This window comes from Hordeum vulgare, chromosome 7H (assembly GCF_904849725.1).
Source record: "Hordeum vulgare subsp. vulgare chromosome 7H, MorexV3_pseudomolecules_assembly, whole genome shotgun sequence".
Taxonomy (NCBI): domain Eukaryota; kingdom Viridiplantae; phylum Streptophyta; class Magnoliopsida; order Poales; family Poaceae; genus Hordeum; species Hordeum vulgare.
In genome coordinates this window covers 67,273,541-67,297,494 of record NC_058524.1, presented here as the reverse complement: position 1 = coordinate 67,297,494, position 23,954 = coordinate 67,273,541, and the positions used below count along the sequence as shown (strand labels likewise).

General features: G+C 45.3%; 4 protein-coding genes across 6 annotated transcripts; 3 read left to right on the top strand and 1 right to left on the bottom strand.

Moving 5' to 3' along the window:
• The first annotated feature begins 2,636 nt into the window (after positions 1 to 2,636).
• On the top strand, positions 2,637 to 5,407 carry LOC123411199 (peroxiredoxin Q, chloroplastic). Of its 2 annotated transcripts, none has more exons than XM_045104140.1 (3): positions 2,637 to 2,940; positions 3,046 to 3,183; positions 4,089 to 4,785. In XM_045104140.1, exons 1-3 carry the CDS (start codon positions 2,737 to 2,739, stop codon positions 4,659 to 4,661), a joined length of 915 nt encoding a protein of 304 aa, XP_044960075.1. In that variant the 5' UTR covers positions 2,637 to 2,736; the 3' UTR covers positions 4,662 to 4,785. The 2 variants fall into 2 exon arrangements, with proteins under 2 accessions (XP_044960075.1, XP_044960076.1); XM_045104141.1 differs by lacking the exon at positions 4,089 to 4,785 and adding an exon at positions 4,922 to 5,407 and having other exon boundaries at positions 2,643 to 2,940.
• Positions 5,408 to 10,210: 4,803 nt separating this feature from the next.
• Positions 10,211 to 11,127, top strand: LOC123411197. Its single transcript, XM_045104139.1, has one exon. It carries the CDS (start codon positions 10,311 to 10,313, stop codon positions 10,941 to 10,943), a length of 633 nt encoding a protein of 210 aa, XP_044960074.1. The 5' UTR covers positions 10,211 to 10,310; the 3' UTR covers positions 10,944 to 11,127.
• Positions 11,128 to 12,634: 1,507 nt separating this feature from the next.
• Positions 12,635 to 17,218, bottom strand: LOC123407476 (2Fe-2S ferredoxin-like). Of its 2 annotated transcripts, none has more exons than XM_045100612.1 (8): positions 17,111 to 17,218; positions 16,894 to 16,978; positions 14,674 to 14,741; positions 14,248 to 14,315; positions 13,842 to 13,948; positions 13,658 to 13,707; positions 13,490 to 13,572; positions 12,635 to 12,949 (listed from the first exon to the last, which is right to left on the bottom strand). In XM_045100612.1, the coding sequence occupies exons 2-8, from the start codon at positions 16,946 to 16,948 to the stop codon at positions 12,835 to 12,837; spliced, it is 546 nt and encodes a 181-aa protein (XP_044956547.1). In that variant the 5' UTR covers positions 16,949 to 16,978; positions 17,111 to 17,218; the 3' UTR covers positions 12,635 to 12,834. The 2 variants fall into 2 exon arrangements, with proteins under 2 accessions (XP_044956547.1, XP_044956548.1); XM_045100613.1 differs by having other exon boundaries at positions 14,674 to 14,738.
• Positions 17,219 to 17,349: 131 nt separating this feature from the next.
• On the top strand, positions 17,350 to 21,316 carry LOC123407475 (nucleolar GTP-binding protein 1-like). Its single transcript, XM_045100611.1, has 3 exons — positions 17,350 to 17,451; positions 18,592 to 20,673; positions 21,041 to 21,316. Exon 2 carries the CDS (start codon positions 18,622 to 18,624, stop codon positions 20,629 to 20,631), a length of 2,010 nt encoding a protein of 669 aa, XP_044956546.1. The 5' UTR covers positions 17,350 to 17,451; positions 18,592 to 18,621; the 3' UTR covers positions 20,632 to 20,673; positions 21,041 to 21,316.
• The last annotated feature ends 2,638 nt before the right edge of the window (positions 21,317 to 23,954 follow it).

Genomic DNA, 23,954 nt, shown 5'->3' with positions numbered 1-23,954 from the left:
TCAATATGCTTTCATATTTGTTTGTTAATCTCTTTAAGAGACCCACTTATGTGGAACGAATTGCTAGTGAGTTGAGGGCAATTGACTATTTCTATGGAGTTTTGCTTAAGATGCGTGAATCTGAAAATTGTGAGGAAGAAATTCATGAAGTGATTCACAAGGGCTCCTTGGATGAAAAGCATGATTGCAATGGTTTCACTATAAATTCTATTAGTGACAATCATGCTAAAGATATGCCAAACCCTAAGCTTGGGGATGCTAGTTTTGCTATGTCCTCTACTTGTTGCAATAATCATGATTGGGGTGTTGATCTTTCTTATGATCTTGAAAATTTGTTTAAGCCTCATGATGAATATGATATTTGCAACAATATTGAAAGTGTGATTGGAGAAGTCATGACTTTAGTTGATGATAATCCCACTATTTTTGAAGAGCGTCAACTTTGCATGCATGTGGATCATGAAAATAATATCCTATGTGATAGTTACATTGTTGAATTCGAATATGATCCCACGTGTAATTGCTATGAGAGAGGAAAATATTTTGGTAGAAACTTTCATGTTACCAAATTACCTCTCGTTATGTGGAGATTGCTATTGTCTCTTTCTTCTTCCTTGCATATGGCAACTATTGGTTGTCTTGACAATGTGTTTTCCTATAAAATGCCTATGCATAGGAAGTATGTTAGACTTAGATGTGGTTTTCACATGCTTTAGGATGCTCTCGTTGTGCTTCAATTCTTGTATTTTGTGAGAGCATCATTGAATGCCTAGCTAAGGGCGTTAAACAAAAGCGCTTGTTGGGAGGCAACCCAACGAATCTATCATTTTTCTTTCTGTTTTGTGTTTTCCACACTTTCATAATTCTGTTATGATTGTGTCTTTTGTGTTTCTTTTTGCGTTTGTGCCAAGCAAAACCGTTATGTTTAGTCTTGGGGATGATCGTTTGGTCATGCTAGAAAAGACCGAAATTTTCAGTTCTCACTTGGCAAACAATCTATAAGGGATTGACAACCCCTTCATAGCGTTGGGAGCAAGCTTTTGTGTTTGTGCAGGATCTTGAGATACTCCTTCACTGGATTGATACCTTGGTTCTCAAACTGAGGGAAATACTTACCACCACTACGCTACATCACCCTTCCCGCTTCGAGGGAACACCAACGCAAGGCTCCAAGGCCACGGGGGAAATCCTTTGCATACTTGCCTAGGAAGTCCCTTAAGGCGTAGCCGCAGCAGAAAGATCAAGCCAAGTATTCTCCCGTCGACGTGCCTATTTCTGGCGTCGTTGGAAGGTCTTTTGTTGTAGTAGCAAGAAGGGTTTCAGCAAGGCAGTGGCATCCTGAGAGGAAATTGTCTCAGAATCTTGAATGTTAAGAGAAATCGAGGAGGATTCAGTTTGTCCAAATACTTTTTTTACAAAAACCAGTAATATATTTCATAAGGTTATCTTCTCCTTCAATCACCCCCTCCCCTTGTTCTAAGGATAGTATCTTATTTTTTTTCTCCTCCTGCCATTACTTTAGCATAGTAATACTTAGTATTTGAATCACATTCCTTAATTTCCTTGTCTTTATATCTCTGGAGTCATTTAACTTCTTCTTTCTTAACAAGTTCATTTGATTATATTTTAAGATCTTTATGCAAATTCCTATCATGTGCACTCAACCCAATGGTTTCAACACTTTTATCTATCCCATTCAGTTGATCCAATAGCTCCCTTTTCTTTAGCATTCAACACACATCCCCTTTTTGTCTTAGCAACCTAATTCTTTTCCACCAAACATCTAAACTGGAGCTATCACTCATCATATTCCATTTTTTCTCAACAAAATCTCTAAACCCATCCATTAGCATCGATGAATTTTCAGATCTAAAGATGGGAGGACGGGATTTGTGAGTACCAAAATCAAGTATCAAAGGTGCATGATTAGAAATTTCTCTTTTCTAGCGCATAAACCAGAGAAAATTCATGTTTATCTCCCCAATCATGGCATATTAACACCTTGTCCAACTTCTCAAAAGTAGGAACAGATATATTATTAGCCCAAGTGAATTTCCTAACATTTAGTGGTAGCTCCCTGAGCTCAGCATGTTCAATGAATGCATTAAAAATAAAAGTCCACTCGTTTGTATCTACATGTTTATTTTTATCAGCACTACTTCGTATTATATTAAAACTTCCCCCAATCACACATGGTAGGGGATTATCATGATAAATCTTGAAGAGTTTAGCCAGAAAACAGGCTTTCCCATCACTCAAATATCAGGAATTTTACACATGAATAATATTAGAGGAATAATTCTTAATACTCCCCAGGATACCCCCACAACTTTTCCAAGGGTGCAATCTCTTTTTTCATGGTGGCTTCATCATAGGTGCAAAACCTTAATGCTAGACTTATGTACGTCCTACTTAAGGCTACGTAAACTTTTCATCTCTAATAAATCGGGCCTCTGATTTCAATCAGGGTGGGGCTCAACCATTAATTTTGATCCAATTAATGATCTATACGTAAAATAAGTTTAAGTGGATGTAGCATTGCTGAGTGCAAAAAGAAACAAAAGCTCACTCAAACAGCCAAGGGCAGCAGGTTACGCCACGTGGGCACAAAACCCCCCGTTCCCACCCCATCCTGATGATATCCCCTCGCCACGAACCAACCATCCATCCATCCCAGAGAAACCAGGAACCAGAGCAGCGGCTCAGGCGAGAGTCCTTCACCCCGATCCAGGCAAGATGGCATTCGCCGCCTCCACGGCTTGCTGCAAGCCGTCCGCGCTGCTGGCCCCTCGCGCGTCGGCGTCGTCGTCGTCCCAGGCGCGCCTCTGCAGGCCCTCCACCTCGGCCGCGTTCCAGGGCCTCAGGGCGCCGGCGCCGGCCTTCGCCCTCGCGCCTGCGCCGCGCCGCCGCGCGGCGTCCACCGGCATCGTCTGCGGCAAGGTGCCTATTGCAAGCCGGCTAGCCACCCGTCTCGCGCGCTGGTGGCGAGCTCATGCGTGGTGACTGGGGACTGAATGGATTTTGGTGGTGCTTGGTTGGTTGCAGGTGAGCAAGGGCAGCGTGCCGCCCAACTTCACGCTCAAGGACCAGGACGGCAAGACGGTGTCGCTCTCCAAGTTCAAGGGCAAGCCCGTCGTCCTCTACTTCTACCCCGCCGATGAGACGCCCGGCTGCACCAAACAGGTGAGTCATCTTCTTCCTTTTTGGCGACAGTTTTGTGCATCCATGAACTAATCAGTCCATCGACAAAACAAGCAGTTTACAAAATGGGACTGTTTACCAATTCATGCTAATCTACTCTGTGTCATCACTGGTCGTAAGCTCGTATTCCCTCCGTCCATTTAATGCTGTGTTTTTTCTAGAAGTACAAATCTGACTGTCAAGTGTCAAGAGCGCGTCCCCGATTTTTTCTAGTATCAAGAGCGTGAGACAAAGGTGCCCAAATAATTTGTTGACAGACAGTTTTAGATAACCGGACTCTCGGTCATTATTATGGCTAGAAATAGTACTAGTAATTATTTCACATTTGATACTGATGCCCGAAATAACCAGCGCAGGATGTTGTTTTGCTCCGCACGCAATCAATTTTATAACGTGCGATTTTAACGTATCGGCTGGAGCGTTCGATTTTGATCCGCGTGCGTAAAAATGGTATTTTATTAGAGTTGTTCTTATTAGATGCCCCACAACACCGCAGAGGTTTTTGTAGCCTCACCTCTAACTTATATATACAAACAAGAGCACAAACATCCTAGTCGACCCCGAGACCGCGCACGAGACGAGCCACCAGCTTCTTGAACGGGGCCGGTCAGCCCCTGCTTTTTTTTGGAAAAGGGGCGAGCCCCTGCTACTCATCCCCTCCGTTAAACTCCTCTTGCTCCTCCGGTTGGCTGCGTCGTGCAATGATGATCTCGGCCCAGATGTTCACGCAGAAAATTATTAATTTTATTGTTTCCCTTGCGCGGCAGATCATTCATGAGTATATTAGTTGGATCGAGCCAGAGATTCTACTGTGTTATGATTTTATAAATACACTAGTTCTGTTTATTTGTCACACGTGTTAATATATCAAATTTCGTCCAAATCAGATCTTTCGCCAGAAGACATTCACCCCTCCTGGTTCTGCCGGAGCTAGCTCACCATTCCTTTCCAAACGCCATGGCTTCGCCACCATCCAAGCTCACCTCTCCTCCTCCCCTACCCCCACCGCACAACAAGAGACCACGACCATACCGTCTCAAGAAATCACCGAGGCAGCGACGCCGAGGAGGCAGCAGCCCATCAAAGAGGAGGCCGCCGTCGCCAAGGGAGACGGCGCCCGGACGTGCGAGCTGCCGACGTGGGCGGTGATCGGCGGCATCACGGCGGGCGTGGCGGTGGCGCTGGCGCTGTCGGTGGACGCTGGGCCGGCGATGGCGCTGGGGCCGGAGGGGCCGCTGCTGGAGGAGTTCTGGGACAACATGCGGCGGTACGGGCTGTACGCGCTGACGGTGAGCACGGGGTTCGCGTGGGCGCTGGTGCAGCCCATCTACGAGCTGCTGCGGAACCCCATCACCGCCGTGCTCATCATCCTGGTCATGGCCGGCGGCGCCGTCCTGACCGTCCAGGTCATCAACGCCATGGCCGGCAACTCCGACTTCGTCTACATGTACGAGCAGTAGCCATAGATAGCTATAGTTAGGGTATTTTGTACGTACGTACAGTATATGTCCGGTCGATTTCGGACGAAACATGCAACGCATGCATGATTTTGGGAGCAATAAAAAGGTGACACACATTAGACCAGCACGTACGTACATTGGATGGATGGACTGTACATGTATCTGCATGCGATTGTGATTGTGATTGTGATTGTTCTTCTCCCTTGGACCCAATTGAAAGCTGAACCTGGCGAGTATATATACTATGTGTGTGTGTACAGGCGTGCGCGTTCAGGGACTCGTACGAGAAGTACAAGAAGGCGGGGGCGGAGGTGATCGGGATCAGCGGGGACGACGCGGCGTCGCACAAGGCGTTCGCAAAGAAGTACCGGCTGCCATTCACGCTGCTGAGCGACGAGGGGAACAAGGTGCGCAAGGAGTGGGGGGTGCCGTCGGACCTCTTCGGGACGCTGCCGGGGAGGCAGACCTACGTGCTCGACAAGAAGGGCGTGGTGCAGTACATCTACAACAACCAGTTCCAGCCCGAGAAGCACATCGGGGAGACCCTCAAGATCATACAGAACCTCTGAATCCTCTCTCTCTCTCAGCTTCCCTACGAGTAACAGATTGTTATCTTTTTTTTCCTTGGATAAATCTCGATCTGTGCCGCTGTAATCGTGTAACATAACATGCTCCTGAACATGCATGCATGATCCCCCCCTACGTGTAGAGCTGTTTTGATGTGTAATGCAATGGATTACTACGTATGTGTTACCGTCTACGTGTGTTCAGTTGGATCTTTGCTGTAGTGCACTTTCTTCAGGGACGCCGTTCCGTAAAATCTAATGAGCGTACTTCTAATCCTCGTTTCCGGCCCACTGTGAGTAGTGACACCGAGCATTTGACTTACGCATAAGCGATGATTGACACGATGCCCAGAACCTTGGATATATATATATATATGCCTGGGTAAAATGCGGCGCTGGCATCGACAGCCACGAATTAACCTGGTATCGTGCACGGCACGGGGATCATACGGAGCTGCGCCGCGCCTATCTGCCACGAATCAACCTGAACCTTCTTTTTTACCCAAACTGCACTGCACAAAATGGATGATAAGCTAGCTCTCATGGCAAGCCCTCGTGGACCAGGTGGCCGGCCATGCGCTCTGTGCTCACTCACTGCTCCAGTGGCTACTGGTCACCGGGCGGCAACCCGGCCGGTGTGCAACGGCCCATCCTATCACCAGGCCGGAAACCCCACCACCGTCCCGACCGGACCGGCTCGCATGGGGCTCACACACACGATGCGTCTTACTCTGTCTTCTACTCTGGCTATAACTCGTCAGGCTCAATTTTAGCGGTGATCCATATATAGTTTATCATGAGCACAGATGCTTCGAATGAACGGCGACGTCGAAAAAATAGCAAAAGGTATGTATTAAACTAATTTGAAAATTTTATGGGTCAAAGATGAACAAGTTTTGTATGGGGGTGCAAAATTTCATGGCGATTTGACATTGGAGGAGCTCGGGCCAGAGAAAAACAAAATCATTGCTCCACGATATGAAATCGTGAACCTTTTTCATGTTGCCGACATTTTTGTCCAGAGCTATGATAAAAAAAAAATCCTCTGTCCGGCAACAAGTGTACATCTATATAATGGGTGACATATTAGTTCTCTTTCCTCTTATTAGCCTTCACCAATTATATTAAAGGAGAAGAATGAGGATAGAGTGAAGAGAGTGATTACGAGGATGCAATTGCATTTATTAAAGTGTAGATGTACACTTTTTCTGAGAAAAAACTTATATGATAGATGTACACTTATAATCGGATGGAGGGAGTATGCATCAATGAATAGTGATGTTACTGTCTGGCACTATTCAATGTTGGTTTTGTTGTTTCATACGAGCTCACATTCCGTGTCTGAACTTGAAGTTTCGCATGACAACAGAACATCACCATCTTAGCATCATAAATTTTTTGAGATTGTTTTGAAACTTTATAACATTATTTTCGCGTGGTTTTCAATGATTTACACCGAATATTGGTTTCCATGTGTCATTCTTCCGCCTCACATGTGTGAGGATTACCATAGGCTTATGCACACAGTGCGGTTTACCCAGTCTTCAAACTTTGTAGTGAACTGATGCGTCGTATGTGGAGTATTGGCCTATTGGGGTTGCTTGTTTCCAAACTACAACTTGCAAGTTTTGTTTTTGTAGAAAACTTGGTAGGCTTAAGTTTAGGCCGTTTTCCAAACCTAGTATTTTTAAAGTTTTTTGTAGAATGCTGACTACCCTATTTTTTGAAGCTATGGCTTTAAAAGAATAATGTGCTAGACATCCACAAATATCATGGTTTTATAAATCGCAGTGTCCCCAATAATGTAGTACTTTTTGTATTTTTAAACCCACCCATATATTAATTAAATTAACTATACAATCATTCGTTACAACATCTGCCACACAAGACGGGACACCATTAATAAGGACACAGTTAGACCGAATATTGCTTTTGGCTCCCGAGCTCACTGGAGGCCTTTAAATTCAAACTTCAAATTCAGTGAAAATTTGTATTTTAATGTTTCAAAAAATTCTGAAAAAAATACATAGATAAATGAAGGTATAATACACAAGTGCGTAAATTTTCAGAACAAAATACGTTGAAATAAGGGCTGTGCAAAAAAGACAAATCTGAGGCTGTTTAACACATATTACTATTCATCATTTCAGACCATGAATTTGTCTTTTTTGTATAGATCACGTTTTAAAGTATTTTGACATGAAATTTTACACACATGTCGTTTATATCCTTACATATATGCATGTTTTTTTCAGAATTTTTTGAGCCATAAAAATTTGAATTTGAATTTTAAAAAAATAAAGGCCTCCATGAAGCTCGGCCTCCAAAACACCATTCTCACAGTTAGACCTATTAATAAAACTAAACTTTACAATCTCATGCGTCACCATATTTTCTTCCGTGCTAATCTTGTAGATCTGTAGATCCTCTAGCATCTTAGAGATACACAAAGCTTCCTTCTCTAAAAAAACTACCATTTCCTAGAAAGGAAGCTATAAAACAACAATGAGTTTCTAAAATGATGGATTTGTAAATGGTGATACCGATATACAATCTAGAGAGTGTCGTTCTAAGTTCCGCTTCCGCAACGCTATAACAAACTCCAATATGATCCCAAGAAAAAATGGCAATTTCTCGAGAGTGGTTTGTGACAACCAACCCCACACTCGCAGCGTTCATTGCCTCCACAAAACTTGCATCGATATTTATCTTAGAAGGACTTCACGTCAGGGGATGCCAACCAACAAAATTCCTCTCCATAGTATTTGAAGACTGAATGCCATCTCCCACTTCTTTGCCTTTGTTACTCATCACTCCCTGCACTTTTGCATGACAAGATGAAAAGGAAGCCCAGTAATTTTTGACAAGATTCACAGAGGTTGAGATGGATCAGATCATTTCTCAGGTGCCAAGCTATCCACAACATGAATATAATTTTCTCAGTGCACACAAACTTAATTGATCCAGTAAAATAAGAAGCCAATCCAGCCCCGTATTTTTGAAAAGCACTTCGACAGGTAAATTCCACACCGCTCTCAAAGCAATATGAAATGCACTAACCTTTGGACAGCTCACCAACGCATGAAAAATGCATTCATCTTCAACACCACAGATTGTGCACATACTTTGGATAGTTTAATGGTGCTTAACCCTGTTAACTTGAACCGCCAAACTATTAGACGCAACGTGCCAAGCAAAGATTTATTTTTAAAAGAGGTATTCTGCTATATTGAGAAAAAAAAATGTTTTGAGAACCTAGAGTATACCATAATTTTCAAAATATTGTGTTGCCAAACTAGTGTTTTTTCTAAATTTAAATCAGGTGAGTTTTCTAAAGTCTCAATCGACTCAGAGAACTGCAAATTTAGTTTAGCAAAAAAAACGTAACATGTGTTTCTCTAGCAAAATCCAATTGGGTGGGAAGGTGCAAATTACTTTAAAACCCTTATGTTTGTAGGAATAGAGTCTTACTCCTATGAAGGAATTTTCTCTATCCTCCACATTTCCTAGACTCAATGAAAAAAATCATATGATGTAAACCGAAGGGCATTTCCTTTTATGTTCCTATTCATAAAATTTAAGATACACGTCATCTCATTTCCTATGACTTTTATTTCTTTATTTTCCTACCCTATGAACCATAGGAGGCCTAATTTGTTTGTCGAACAAATATGTTGTTCTACCTCCGTTCTGGTTTATTGGTGCCCTTCGTATTTTACGCTAAATTTAGATCATAGATTTAACTAACATAATCCCGCTGCATGTCATAAAAAATTATATAGTTGGGTTCGTATTTAAACATAGTTTCGATGAATTTTTTTGTGACATGCATTAAAATTATGTTGGTTAAATCTAAGGTCAAAGTTTGACACACAATACAAAGAGGACCAATAACCAGAACGGAGGCGATAGTTCTTTAAGAAAACAAAGAAAAAATATATATGAAAAACTCGTTTTTACATGGTAATGCGTGTCTCACTCATATCATAAAGATCAAAATACAAGTCTCTTAAGGATCGACATGAGAAAACTGAATAAAGATAGCAGAACATTTTTGAGCTTAACACCATCGCCCGTCATCCGCCTTCGGCGCCACCATAACAGTCATCGAAGAAAAGAATGACGAATCACCTCCCCACCCAGCTTGACACGGCTTCATCACTGATATGCAGCTTTGCAGACCTCTAAGGTGGCTCACCAAAAGTAAACTCTTTGTCGTTGAACATATCAGACCGAGACAACAACCCGGACACCTCATCAAACTCCAAAGGAGGAAAACCATACCTGCCATCCACGAACCATGGACCTGACACACACACCGTCTTTCAGATGTTGTCGAAGCCAACCATAATCTGCATCCGCTCCTGAACTACCTTCCAAGCTCCGCGTCGAAGCTGCAGCCTGCAGTAAACGTCGTCGCAACGACGGTGCCCGAGGACAGTTGTACATCATCCTTACTTGAACAGTCTGGTTTTCAAAATAACCCCAACCATACGACCAATGGCCTCGTCAAGAAAAGATCCAAAGAATCTTTATTCAGCGCCGCCATCATCGTTGTCAAAACCAAAACGATAAACGGACTAAAAAAACCTAGACTAGGAGGACTAAAACGATCCACGCCTCTCTCTCTCTTTTACCACCGATGATCGAGGTCGTCGAAGGACGACGCTCGAAGATTGTCGTATGAATCAACGAGACCCTTGTGCACGTAGCATATACCTTCAGGAGACCTTCAAGGCCCACCCCCACCCTTGCTTGCAGTAGGAGGAACACTATTAACACCACCAAATTAAGAAGGAAAACAAGATGGAAAATCCGGCATCCGGCACGGCATCTCCCCTAATCCCTCCGCACCGATCCCAAGCATCTTCCGCCGATCCGCACCTTAGCGTCGCCATCCAGCGGTCCAGATTCAATCGCCCACCCTCCGTCTCCCCAACCCCCATTAAATACCTCCCCTCCGCTCTCCACCCTCCTGCCCACCCCCGCTCGGCTCAGTCGCTCCTCCCCCAGACGCAGACAGAGAGCAGCCGCCAAGTGACGAAACCAAGAAAGAAACGCCGGCGACCGGCGATCGATCGAGATGGACATCCTGGAGCAGCCCCTGGAGGCCGTCGCCTTCCGCGTCCACTCCCTCCCCGAGGCCGCCGCGGCGTGGACCTGGCTCGCCGCCGTCCTCGCCGCGGCCGCCGCCGCCGGCGTCTGGCGCCTGCGCTCCTCCACGGCGCCGTCCGCCGTGATCACGGACGATGTATCCAAGCCTTTGAATCCGGATACGTCCCCGTTGTTGGTACCGGCGGCAGCGGAGGCGGAGAGATGGGTCGGGAGATTATCGTGTGAGCCGACGACGTCGACGTCGTCGGTGCCGGCGCTGTCGCCGAGGGAGCGGTACACGGCGTACTACCAGGACGCCGGCTGCGTCGGATGCTGCGACGTGGAGAGCGACGAGGAGGAGGGGACGGAGGATCGGGATCCGGAAGATGACGGCGGCGTGTACGTGCCGTCGGAGGCGGGTCGTTTCGAATGGGAGGTGGTGAGGCCTCTGCTGCCTCCCATGGCGGCGACAGCCGCAGAGACTGGGCGATTCCAGAACCCGAGGGCGCTCAGCGGCAGCGTGGTGCGGCTGTGGGATCAAGGCGGCGACAGGAGCTTCATTGCCGCGGCGGCGGCGAGCCGGAGACGGAGCGGCAGAGCTGGCACCGTCTCGAGCTTCTGATCAGTCAAGACGACTGTGGCGCACTGTTCTGTCGTTTTTAGATGAATCTGGCAATAAACTGTGATCTTTTAGGAGGAAGCGAAATGTTTCCGTAGCTGAATTAGGTAGCCGATGTACTCTGCACATACCATGTTTTCATCCAATCATATTGCTTGCAACTCGATCAGTTACTAGTTACTCTGCACATACTATGCCATTTTTTTTTTCGTTTCAAAAAAAGAAAGAAAGAAAAAAAACTCGATCGAGTTACCGTTTGTCAGTAACAGAGTGGCTACTGGGTGAAGCCAAAAGCTTGTTTTTTGCTTAACAGCTGTGGCCTGTAGCTGATTTCTTGTTGATGGTAGTATATGTTTTGTACGTAACGTTTCTTGCCAATCGGTAATCACACGGGGCAGGATCTGTCGCTCAGCTCGGCACGACACGCAAGTTCACCCCATCATCATCATGTGACGCGCCTCACCAACCTCTGCACCGCACCCTTCCAGAAGGCACTTCCTTTCTTGGCACTCTCCACTAGCGAGCAAAGCAGCGGACAGAGTGATCAACCAACCAACCAACCAACCAACAAATTCACCACACGGCATCGTGTCCGGACTCAGGGACAGAACATCATGTGATGCACGCACGTCAAGCTGAAAATGAAGGTGAAGGTGAAGCTGATGGGCGGTGAAAATGGCGGCGGCGGCAGCAGTAGCTGAGCCGCCGCCGGACATTCGGACGCGCGGTCCGTATGCCCGTTGCACCTACCGCTGCCAGCAGTTAACGTTGCCATTCCGAGTATTATGCGCGACGGTTGGTGCGACATTACTGCATGCGCACGTACATACTGTGTATGCCACGCGCGCCCGCGCGGCTCGAGCTTGAAGTGAGGCCTCCGTCACGTCCTGATCGGTCCGTGATAATTATCCTGTGGCCCGCCTGACACCGACGGTGCGGGCTACGGCCTACGGGGGCATTCGGGCGGGCCGGGCGGCTTGTCCTGGCTCGGGGACGGTCAGCTGCCTTTCCGCCACTAGCGTTTTAAACCCTGCGTGGGTGAATGGCCCAGGACGGACGGACGGTTGGTGGTCGGATCTCGCCGCCTGTGTGGTGGTGTAGCGTAGCGTAGATCGGGCCTTGTGGCTCTGCTCTGCAGCACTGGCACGGTGGTTGTGATTGTGCCAGGTGCTTTTTGTGTGTGTGTGTGTGTGCTGGGCAGCCCGTGTTAGCAGCACAACATCATGGCCGCTCTTTGCCTCAACTGTAATCGATTTTACGTGGTGCTCCTTATCTCAATGACCTCGGGTGAACAGCAAAATCCGAAAAACAAAAATCTGAATTACAAGCATTGCCAAATGTTTTGAGTGCTCATAAAAATTTCACCATCAAATGGCATTCATGTAAGTAATGGCAAAAGGAATTTTTTTTTCTTTCTTTCTTGGACCTCCACGGATGTCATTACACAATGAAACGTTGCAGACGCTCAAAACATTTGTCCAAGTTCACCATATGAAAAAAATCAGTTTTTTTTTTTTAAATTTGTTGAGCTCATGAGCAGAAGATGACTTTTCGATTTTACATCATACAGAGTCGACAGTAATGATTCATCCGATAGGTTTCTCTTGAACATAGGACTTCTCTGCACAAATAACCAACACCAAAAACAACAATGTACTACTACAAAACAAACACAAGATCCACTCCCCAGGACATCTATGAAGCAAGCTTTATTTCCACTCCTCCAAATAATATTGCCCAAGGGGTGTCACAAACATGAGCTGTTTATTCGGTATTCACCCACTGCCAGATGCACAAATGAGATACCGACGATCCATGTCCGGAGGCACAGGGGCTCTCAGAGACGATGCCGTAGTTAAGTTACATGCTAAGGTACAAAACTGATGGCATCTCTTTAGTGCGGTTTTGGCACAAAGCCATCTACCGCAAAGTTCCGTGTAGCTGCAGGTAACGCCAGTCGGACGCCGTCAAGATCGGGCTTCGCTATTACTTGGCAGCCAAGACGAGACCTGGAAAAAGGTCATTCAACAAATTATCCTTCATTGTACTCCCTCCGTTCCTAAATATAAGTCTTTCTAGAGGTTCAATTAATGGACTACAGACGGATGTATATAGACATACTTTAAAGTATAGATTCATTCATTTTGCTCCGTATGTAGACACCTAGTGAAATATCTTAAAAGACTTATATTTAGGTACGGAGGGAGTAACATTTAATCGAAACAATCAACAAATTTCTTTTAGGAAGTAATATACAAAGCTACAATGGCGTTTATACATCTACAGCCTATAACATAATTAGCTATTTTACCTGTTAGTTCTCTTTGATTTCCGTTCATCGCGAATAGCCTAATGTAAATGTCCTGAACCTTAATACCTTATAGGTGCATATATAGGTGCTGGAAGGCTTTTTTGACAGTGGTGCGCAATACATAAGTAGATATTAAGATGTTTAATACGCTTGTTTGCATGACACGCAGACACTAAACTTGAGGGGTTCATATAACATAGATAAACAAGAAATAATCCTTTAGGAGATACCCACTTACGTTTCCGTGAGCCCAAATGCAAGGTCAAGCATATCGTTTTCTTCATCTGTTGGATCCTCCAGCTTGTTGTAGTCCTTTACATCCTGGATAAAATTCGAATTGCCGGCCAGCAGAATTTCAGCTTCTTTAACAGAAAAAAAAACAGCATGGGTTATATCTAGAACATACCATAACTATGACATGACAAGTGGAACATGCGAGCGACCCTTCACATGCTCCTGCAGTAACGAAAACACCAGGCGAGGTTATTACCTACAACTGGAATCAATTGACAAGATCTTAAAAAGTGAAAGATAGCAAGCCAGTGCATGTGATGGGGTGTGAGGTGAATAAACACAGGTAGTTTAAAAACCTTCAAGTTCTATGTCATTTTCGTGAGCAGCTTCTAACATGGACATTCCGACAGGAACACTTATCGTCTTCTCAGTGCCATCCTTGTTGACAAATGTTACAGAGATTCTGTACAGGGCAGAGAAAAATGCTCTCGTCAGAAGACCAGTTCTTTACCCCAAATCAAACAATTGCTTAAAGCTGAATACTAACATTCAGTAAAACCGATCAAGCTATTGTTCAAGGCCGCTATTTCCTCAAGATGTGGAAGGAGTAGCCCATCAAAAGGTGATAAATGTTAACCAAGAAAAATAACATTAGGAAATGGTCTGCACTAATATGCTGCTTACTCCAAAGATACAAAAAATGGCTAGGTGTTTAAATTTCATGCTGCATAATTTTTTTTGGAAGAAGACAAACACACTCACTTCTCCTTGTCCTCACTGCCTTCATCATGATGACTACTTGTTGTTGCAGTGGAGAAGAGGATGCTTTTCTGAAAAATAAAGACCAGTGCAAATGATAAATCATCACTTCTGCACATACAAACAGATTTCAACAGAAGGCAGTATTTTTTTTCTGAACATGTAGAAGGCAGTGTTTGCTTGCACATGTAAGGGTGTAGGTGGCAAAATGATACACAGGTAGAGAAAAGATAATCTTTACTTTTTTTGAAAAAACTTCAAAATGAATCTGAAACACGGAGAAGTAATGTGTGCATCATGTATAGAAGAAAAACAATTCTATTGCTGCTTTGGTTATATTCTCGGTCACAGCAGGAACCCAAGGCGATAGGGCACGACCATGTTCTACATTAGCAATCACAACGATTATAACAGTACAAAAGGACTAACCGCTGGGGTTAAATGCCGGCTGACTTGACCTCGGTAGTAATTGTTGCTATTGGTTGACAAGGTTCCTGCTGCAAGAAGTCAGAATGCAGAACCAAATAAACACCCTCACTAAACTAGGCATGCGTAAACCCAGAAAGTTTTTCAAAATAAGCAATCAAGAAACATGATGTGACAGTTTTGGTGGGCTGAAAACCTCACTAAACCAAAAGTTCAAGGAGATCTTGGATTCAGAGGCTCAATGCTTTTTAACAAGGCTTTGCTCGCTAGACAAGCCTGGCGTCTTCTCATTTTTCCAAACAGTGTATGTGCAAGACTCCTCAAAGCCATATACTACCCAAGAGGGAACCTCATTGATACAGTTTTCAGAAATAATGCATCACCTGGCTTGACGAGAATTGAACATGGCCCCGACCTTCTTAAAAAGGGAATTATATGGAGGATTAGGGATGGTAGTAAAGTTTGTATTTGAAGAGACAATTGGCTGCCAAGAAATCGTAACCTAAAGATCAGTTCACAAAGGGGAAGTTCAAGATTATCCCGAGTCAAACAACTGTTGATCCCAGGAAGAAAAGAGAGGAACACTCAACTGATTGCAAGAACTTTTCTCCCACACGATGCTGATCAAATCCTGAATATTAGTCTCTCTAAGTACTCCCTCCGTTTCTAAATATAAGACCTTTTAGAAATTTCAATACGGACTACATATGGATGTTATGATGTACATAGACGCATTTTAGAGCGTAGATTCATTCATTTTGGTCCGTATGTAGTTGGTATTGGAATCTCTATAAGGTCTTATATTTAGGAACGGAGGGAGTATAATTTTGAAGATTTCATAGCCTGGAACTGGCTTGTAACCTGAATGTTGAGAGTCCTGTGCAGGAGGGTGCAAGTAGACTTATTTGGCGTAATATTTGGTCTGCCCCTGTGCCTAATAAAGTTCGTGTTTTCTCCTGCGCGTAGCTGCTGATATCTTGGCTACTAAGAGAAACAAATGGAAACATACCTGGAAGTTGATTGTACATGCTCTATATGTGGTGTTACAGAAGAAGATAGTTTTCATGCAGTTAGGAACTGTACAAAGGCAAGACTCTTCGTATGGAAGTTAGGAAGGTGTGGGCTATTCCTGAAGAATCTCAGTTTGCTTATAGAGGGAAAGATTGGCTGCTGATCATGATCGCAAACCTGAGTAAGGAGACTAGGGGGCTGGTCCTTCTTTTGCGGAGAGTGTGGCACCTAAGAAACGGTGTAATCCACAATAAAGGAGAAGCTCTCATAAAAGATCCAGTTATTTTTCTCCAAAATATGCAGCTAGTCTCACTATGTGCAACCTAAAGCTGGGTGACTACAAAGGCAAACAGCCGATGTTTGAGCCTGGAATTAGTAAACTGACACCGGCAGAGGACGTGTGCAGCCGAAATGAACCCGGTGGGATGCTGTGTTTGTTGGCGCCATTGACCAGCTGTACTAAATTAATGTAGACGGGTTGTTCTCTGCAGCGATAGGCGAAGCTAGTATTGGTGTTGCGGCTAGAAGGTCTGGCTGTTCTGTTCTCTTTTGTGCAGCTCGTTCTGTTAATTGCTCGGACGCAGAAGATCAGAGCTGTTAGCTAGCAAAGAAGGAATGTACTTGCTAATACTTGGTGCCAGGCCCCCTTTTCCATCGAAACTGATTGTGCCTATGTGATAGTACAAGTTATGAATGCTAAAGGGAGCGACATGTCCAGCAAATGAGGGCTTATCAACGAAATAAAAAGTCTTCAGAGTCAAGTTGCAGATATCCAGTTTGTACAAGTGAAGAGAGAGTTTAATAAAGTTGCCCACGAATTAGCGTCGAACGCTAGAATTAGTGGTTTGGTATGGTTCTGAAGAGCTTAATTCTACTCCTGCCCAATGTCGGGCGTTGGTTTCTGAAGATTATAAGAACCTTATGCCATTATAATGAAATAAAGCTCCCTCTTCGGTGCCAAAGAAAATAAAAACATGACTCCCAACTCAAAAATCGGCTAACATGAACGATGAATATCATCTCATTACAATGGGTACTGGGTAGCCACAAAATGCGAAGCATTTGGTCCGAGCACAAGGTGCTTCACGTATGCATCGCATTTATACAAATTCCATGTTCTTCGGGCATTCATTAGGTCCAAGCACAAGCATTTTTTCCTAATTCCTGATAGCGCGGACAGTGTAGCAGGAAGAAGGGCGGAGAGGCACTAACCAGCTCTGGTCTCGCGCAGGAGCCGCGCCCCGAGCTGGGAGATCCTGGAGAGCATGGCAGCAGCGTCGCCTACTGCCTCCGAACCCTAGAAGAACAATTCAAGAAACCGCGAATCAGCACCCGCAGCCGCAAGAATCACCACGCAGAAGCAAGATAGATAGGCAACCAGCGGTAGGGACGGATCAAGGGACAATCAGGAGCAGTGGAGGAGGCGAACCTCGCGGAAGCGGTGGGAGGCAGCCGCCGGTCACCTTCCACGGCGGCGGGAAGGGGGGAGGTAGGCGGCGGGTGTGGTGGAGGCTGGCTGGCTGAGCCGTGGTGGGGTCTCGAACCACCGCCGCCGCCTCCAGTACCGTGGGCCGGGGGAAAGCGGGCTGGAGAGTGACCGTTAGATGGGCCGAGAGGAAAGCCCGTTAGCGAGGACATAAGAGCCCGGACGAAACCCACCCCTAAACCCTCCTCTTTCCCCCTCCCCACCCCCGTCCGCCGCCGGACGCCCGCCCGCCGACTCCACCGAGGCGAAGCTCCGTCCCTCCGCCTCCTCCGCCGCCTGGCGACGTAAGTAGCCCCTTCTTTCCGCTCTCTGCGTGCCGACCGTCTCGCGTAGTCGTGTGCCCGTGATGATGATCCGCGCGGATGGCTGCGGTAGTAGACTTGTGCCTGTAGATTCGTGGCTTGGTTCAACCTGTCCGTGCTCATCCCTGGTTGAACCTCTCAAAGAGTTCGTGAATAAAGCAGTTGCGTCATCTGTTTTGCGCTGTGACTCGTGTTTGACCGAAGGATTTGTAACAAGCGGCTCAATAAGGTTGTCTGATTTGTTGCAGATGATAAGGGGTGTTGATTTGTAGGTTTCTAGTTGATGAGAAGTTGCCGACTAGTTAGCTGCTGCGGACGTTTTTTATGCTTCTTGTCGATTAAATGTTGCCGGCTAGTTTAGCTGCCGCAGATTTATACGCCTGGCGTGGTATTTTATCAGAAGTTTGGAACTATTTCTGCTGTCGGCTTACTTTTATTTGCGCTAATTTTGTAGAATCTATCAAGCATTTGATGCTATGAGAATGAAAGCATGCAGGTGTTGTTGTTGCTCTTCCCTCCTTTGGGAGGCTGTTGCTGCCTTGCTGGTGCTTAGATATATTAGGTTTTCCTTCCATGTAAGAATGGTGCCAGGGTTTCAGGGCCTGGATTAGTCTTTTGGTGTGATGCAACCGACTATACTTGTGTTTAAACTATTTTTGACTGCCAACAAAGAGACTGTGCTTTGACATGCTGGTATCTAGGTATATATTGTAGATGTTTTTGTCCTTTCATATAAGAACGGTGTGCGTGTTTAAGGTCCAGAGTTAGACTACGGTTTCAGTTTGTGATGCCAACTACTTTTGCTTTTTGTCTTATGTTAGGTTTTCCTTCCATCAACAAAGAAACTGGGGTTAGCCTCAACAAAGAAACTGCAGTTAGCTTTTTTGTCTTATGTTTTAAAATCAAAGTTTTCCTTGTGTGTGACATGGATGCACCGATAATGCTGGGGATGAATCTAGGGTCTTCATATGATTACAGATTGATGTTTTCTAGTGATTGCTAGATTTCTTCCTGGCTATTGGAAATTCTGCTTGCTAGCATTTATGTTGAACCTTTTTTCTGCATTAGTTTCTTCACTGGTTTATCTGCATTGGATTGACATGACATTTGTTTGTATTACAGGAATAAGTAGCAAATCTTTACGCCGGCAAGATGGTGCAGTATAATTTCAAGAAAATCACTGTTGTCCCTCCTGGGAAGGACTTCATTGACATAATCTTGTCCCGCACTCAGAGGCAAACACCAACTGTTGTCCACAAGGGCTATGCTATCAACCGCATTCGCCAGTTCTATATGCGCAAGGTTCGCTATACTCAGCAGAACTTCTATGAGAAGCTTTCCACCATCATCGATGAGTTCCCCAGACTGGATGACATCCATCCTTTCTATGGCGATCTCCTCCATGTGCTCTACAACAAGGATCACTACAAACTTGCCTTGGGTCAGATCAATACGGCTAGGAATATCATTGCAAAGATCTCCAAGGACTATCTGAGGCTGCTCAAGTATGGAGACACCCTGTACCGGTGCAAGTGCCTGAAGGTTGCTGCACTAGGTCGCATGTGTACTGTTCTAAAGCGTATCAGTCCTAGTTTGGCATACCTGGAGCAGATCAGGCAGCACATGGCCAGGCTTCCATCAATTGACCCAAACACCCGTACTATCTTGATTTGTGGGTATCCAAATGTTGGGAAGAGCTCTTTCATGAACAAGGTTACAAGGGCTGATGTGGACGTGCAGCCTTATGCTTTCACAACAAAATCCCTTTTTGTTGGCCATGCAGATTACAAGTATCTGCGTTACCAAGTGATTGACACTCCAGGGATCCTTGATCGGCCTTTTGAGGATAGGAACATCATAGAAATGTGCAGTATCACCGCTCTTGCCCACTTGAGGGCTGCTGTGCTGTTCTTCTTGGACATCTCTGGTTCTTGTGGGTACACTATTGCTCAGCAAGCTGCACTCTTCCACAGTATAAAATCCCTGTTCATGAATAAGCCTCTGGTCATTGTGTGCAACAAGACTGATTTGCAGCCGCTTGATGGGCTTTCTGAAGAGGACATGAAGCTGGTAATGGAGATGAAGTCAGAGGCTATGAAGACTATACCTCAAGGTGGAGATCCCAGTGAAGAGGGTGTTTTGTTGACTATGAGTGCTTTAACAGATGAGGGTGTGATGGCTGTTAAAAATGCTGCATGTGAGAGGCTTCTTGAGCAGAGGGTGGAGATCAAGATGAAGTCAAAGAAGATCAATGACTGCTTAAATAGGTTTCATGTTGCTATGCCCAAGCCTCGTGACAACAGAGATAGGCCTACTTGCATTCCTCAGGCTGTTGTTGAAGCTCAAGCAATTGCTGCTGCAAAGGAAAAGAAGAAACTTGAGAGGGACCTTGAGAATGAGAATGGAGGTGCTGGTGTCTATTCTGCCAGTCTCAAAAAGCATTACTTGTTGGCTGATGATGAATGGAAGGAAGATATTCTCCCTGAGATATTGGATGGGCATAATGTTGCCGATTTCCTGGATCCGGATATCTTGGAAAGGTGTGAGGAACTGGAAAGGGAGGAGGGTCTTCGTCTTGAAGAAGAAGCTGCTCAGGATGCTTTCATGATTGATGGCCATGACGAATTAACTGAAGAACAGCGTGAGATACTGGGTAAGATTAGGAAGAAGAAGGCAATGCTCATCCAAGAGCATAGGATGAAGAAGAGTACTGCAGAGAGCCGTCCTATCGTTCCAAGGAAGCATGACAAGGATAGGAAATTCACAACCAAGAGAATGGGCAGACAACTCACATCCATGGGCGTTGATCCTACTGCAGCTGTGAACCGGCTTCGCAGCCAGTCAAGAGGCCGTAAGCGTGAGAGGTCACTGAGCAGAGCTGATGGTGACAATGCTATGGACGTTGATGGCCAGCACTCAGACAAGAAGCTGCGTACAAGGTCGAGGTCTAGGTCCAAATCACGACCAATTGAAGAGGTCGTACCAGGTGACGGGATCCGGGATGTTGCTCAAAAGAAGAAGGCCATCAAGAAATCAAGGGACTCTGTCAAGAACAGGAACAAGGAGGCTCGCCGTGGAGAGGCGGATCGCGTCATCCCCACGTTGAAACCGAAGCATCTCTTCTCTGGAAAACGAGGAATTGGGAAGACCAGCAGGCGGTAAACAAGTCAATGTGGACGTTGCTGCTTGCGATCACTCGATCAGGTGCGGAAACTGTACTTTCACTTGGTTATTCTTCCACCTAGTTAACAAATCTTTCTCTGCTATGATCATGAAACTACTCTGTTCTCCCCATATGGCTAGGGCAAATGTTAGAACCAGCACTAATCTTGTAGTCAATTGGTTGAGGTGTAGTTAGCTGAGAGTTCTGTTTGTGGATTATACTGTACTGTCAAATAGGATTAGTAATGTTCTCAATAGATATGTAAAAGCATTGTCATCATAAACTTGTGATTGGTGGTGCCAAGCACTCCAGGGTCTTATGGAGAAGTTATTAAAAGTATTGCTCGAGCTACATCCACATGTTTATTGTAAAGTTGAAGCTCAGCCCTTTCATTTTCTCCTTATGCAGGAACTGCAGAATCACTGCCATTTTTCGTGCTGGGCATCGGGGGAGGCTTGAGCGCCAATCTGGCAGGAGATACTACCATCTACTGCATTTTTATCTTTGTCTGGCTTTTGCTCTCTGTTACTCGTTTGTTAGACTACATCGTTGTCGAACTATATGCTTGTACCATCGGTCTACTCCGCACTAGTGCGGAGCGGAGTCAGATTTTGTTTGATGGTGTTGTTAATGTATTTGAACGGGCGCTTGTTTTCCTTTCCATGAAATGTTTTGATACTGTGAGATTGCACCTCGGTCTGGAACCTGTGAGGTTCAGCAATTTCAACGGCAGCCACCGCAGTTGGCTTCAGGCGCCAGTGCTTGCAGTTGGTGTTTCATTCAAGTTAATTACGAAGAAATCCTACTCTCGTTACCTTCTTGTTTCTGGGCCGTGCCTCTCCATGCACTGTGACTTGAGGCTGTAGTCTTATGATTCTGGTTTCTTGGGTGAATTACTGAGGCTGTAGTCTTCTGGTATGTGATTGTTGCACATACGTCGATGCTAGGAAGAGAACTAGCCATGCCGCGTGCTGTGTTTTATTCATCGTTGAAGTGGTAGAATAAACTGCAGTCTTAGACCATCTCGTTCATCGTTGAAGTGGTAGAATAAACGGCAGTCTTAGAATGTCCAACAGGCATCTGAAAACTGCCCTGCACGTTAAAGATTTGTTTATTAAGTGTCGGAGACAGAAAACAAGGACATAAAAAACATCAATGCCCATGCTGCAAATTTTAATGGCGTTGGCTTCCCGTTTTTTGCATCCATTGAACAAAAAACGTATTTATACACTGTAAATAAAATTTAAAGCGCCGCGCGCCACCGCGCGTTTGTTGGATTTTGGGCAGAGTAGGTGTTTCTCAAGAGGAACTTACTCATACTTGGTGAAAATATAAAAAAGTTATCTAGTCTGGTCAAAAAACTTGGTAGGATTTTGGCCCATCTTGTTTCCTTTTGCAACTGAATGTTTTCTGTTGTGTTACTTAACAACTCTGCATGTTTACTGCGAGTTTTAACTAGTCACTTGGACTAAAGAGATGAGAGGAATGTAAATGGTAAGCGCGGCGAATTGGTACGATCGATGAGCCAGGCGGAGCTTGGTACAAATTGCTGATGGGGTGGGGGTCGGGCTAATGCAAAAACACGAGTATTTTGGGGCGTAAATTGCTAAAAAAAATCTCATCTAAGCCTAATGATAGCATGACGCGTTAAGATTTTTTTTATGCAACACATGCACAAAAATACGTCGCCTAACCCGACGGCCCCACTTGCACTGTCCAACGCGCGCAATCCGACGCCCCAATAATGCAGAAGCCAACGCGTTCAAAATTTGCAGCGCAGGCGCCGATGTCTTTTTGCACGCTTTATTTTAGAGCTTCTTTTCTGTCTTCGGCACAAAAAAAAACCAAACTTCTTAGCGCGAAGATCAATTTTTAGGCGGCTTTTTGGAGATGCTCTTATGAATGAATAAGGAATTGAGCCTGCTTTGCACAAACTCAAGTGTAGGCAGCTGAAGCGTATGACCTAACAGCAAGTGAGTTGAAACTTTTTTTTTGTTGCATCGAAGATAGGGGGCTTTATTTAACCTAATAAGGTTCGGTTACAATCTGCCTTCAAGCTGCTGATAAAAAAATCCGGGCAAGACTCAACCCAGCCATCAGTGCCCTCGAGCGTACAAGCACGCCTCGCACACAAATGAGCCGGAAAATTAAGCTCTCGACCAACATGTCGCACCAAAAAAGAAGTAAAACTAAGGGTAATATCCTCCACTTCGTTCCAGATAGGCGCCGCAATAGAACGAGAATTGCGTCGCGAATTCCATAAGTTGATAAGCTCCAGACTATCAACTTCCATTATCACATGTGAGTAACCCCGCAGCTGTGCAAAAATCACCCCCTCGCGGAAGGATAATAGCTCGGCAACGAAAGGATCTGAGATGCCTGGCAGGGGTTTACTCCATGCTCCAAGGAGAGCAAGGTGAGAGCGGGCGACGCCACCAGCCCCTCCCGATAGAGCGTCTGGGGCGATTGATCCATCGGTGTTGATTTTGATCCATCCTGCCTCTGGTGGCCGCCATAGCTGAGCTCCAGGCACTGGTCTTGCCCTAGGAAGCTCCAGAACCGCAAGGGTTTCGTGTACCCACTTGATCGCCTGCACTGGATCATAACCATCTCGATCATGGGTCCATCTATTCCTCAAAGACTAAATAGCATGCATGATAGAAATCACCAAGCACCTATTTTCTGCAGTAAACATTGGGTCTAGCAGAATATCTTGCGCCCAAGTAAGCGGGTGCAAATTTGGGAGATGAAAATCAAACCTTTCCCTGGCTGCCATCCAAAAGGTTTTTGCATGGATACACTCCACCAAGGCATGCTTCAGATTTTCCCCCGAGGAGCGGCATATTTCACAGATGCCGCGAGGTTTTATATGCCGATATTGCAAGGTCATTGAATCTGGTAGGATCCCCCGTAGCACTCTCCACCAGAAAACTCTAACCTTGGGCATCACTTTGAGCTTCCAGAGATCAGTCCACAACTGTTTATTTGCCGATGAAGATTCTGCGATCGTCCCTTCCCCTATTGAGCGTAGCTCGTTGCAGGTCACAAGAGAACGATACGCTGATTTAACAGTGTAGATTCCTGACTTTTCTAGAGCCCATGCTAGGCTATCCTCCCCACCAGATTGACTCAAAGGGATATTGAGAATGGCTTCAGCTTCATGGTGAAAGAACGATTGACGAACCAAGTTTATGTTCCAAGAATTGTTATAAGGCTCGATTAAATCTGAGACAAGCTCAAGAGGTGCATTGCCCATCCGACCTGTAGGTTTCAGAGTTGCGATATTTGGGATCCATGGATCATCCCAAATCGAAGTAGTAGC

What these genes read in the sequence shown, in the direction of transcription:
- LOC123411199 (XM_045104140.1), top strand. Translation starts at nt 2,737, where the DNA reads ATGGCATTCGCCGCCTCCACGGCTTGCTGCAAGCCGTCCGCGCTGCTG. An exon ending in CCGGCATCGTCTGCGGCAAG is followed by an intron (nt 2,941 to 3,045) that starts GTGCCTATTGCA and finishes GGTTGGTTGCAG; the next exon opens with GTGAGCAAGGGCAGCGTGCC. An exon ending in CGCCCGGCTGCACCAAACAG is followed by an intron (nt 3,184 to 4,088) that starts GTGAGTCATCTT and finishes CGTCCAAATCAG; the next exon opens with ATCTTTCGCCAGAAGACATT.
- LOC123411197 (XM_045104139.1), top strand. Translation starts at nt 10,311, where the DNA reads ATGGACATCCTGGAGCAGCCCCTGGAGGCCGTCGCCTTCCGCGTCCAC.
- LOC123407475 (XM_045100611.1), top strand. Translation starts at nt 18,622, where the DNA reads ATGGTGCAGTATAATTTCAAGAAAATCACTGTTGTCCCTCCTGGGAAG.
- LOC123407476 (XM_045100612.1), bottom strand. Translation starts at nt 16,948, where the DNA reads ATGCTCTCCAGGATCTCCCAGCTCGGGGCGCGGCTCCTGCGCGAGACC. An exon ending in CTTGTCATGTCATAGTTATG is followed by an intron (nt 13,573 to 13,657) that starts GTATGTTCTAGA and finishes AATTTTATCCAG; the next exon opens with GATGTAAAGGACTACAACAA. An exon ending in GCATTTGGGCTCACGGAAAC is followed by an intron (nt 12,950 to 13,489) that starts GTAAGTGGGTAT and finishes ACCTTTTTCCAG; the next exon opens with GTCTCGTCTTGGCTGCCAAG.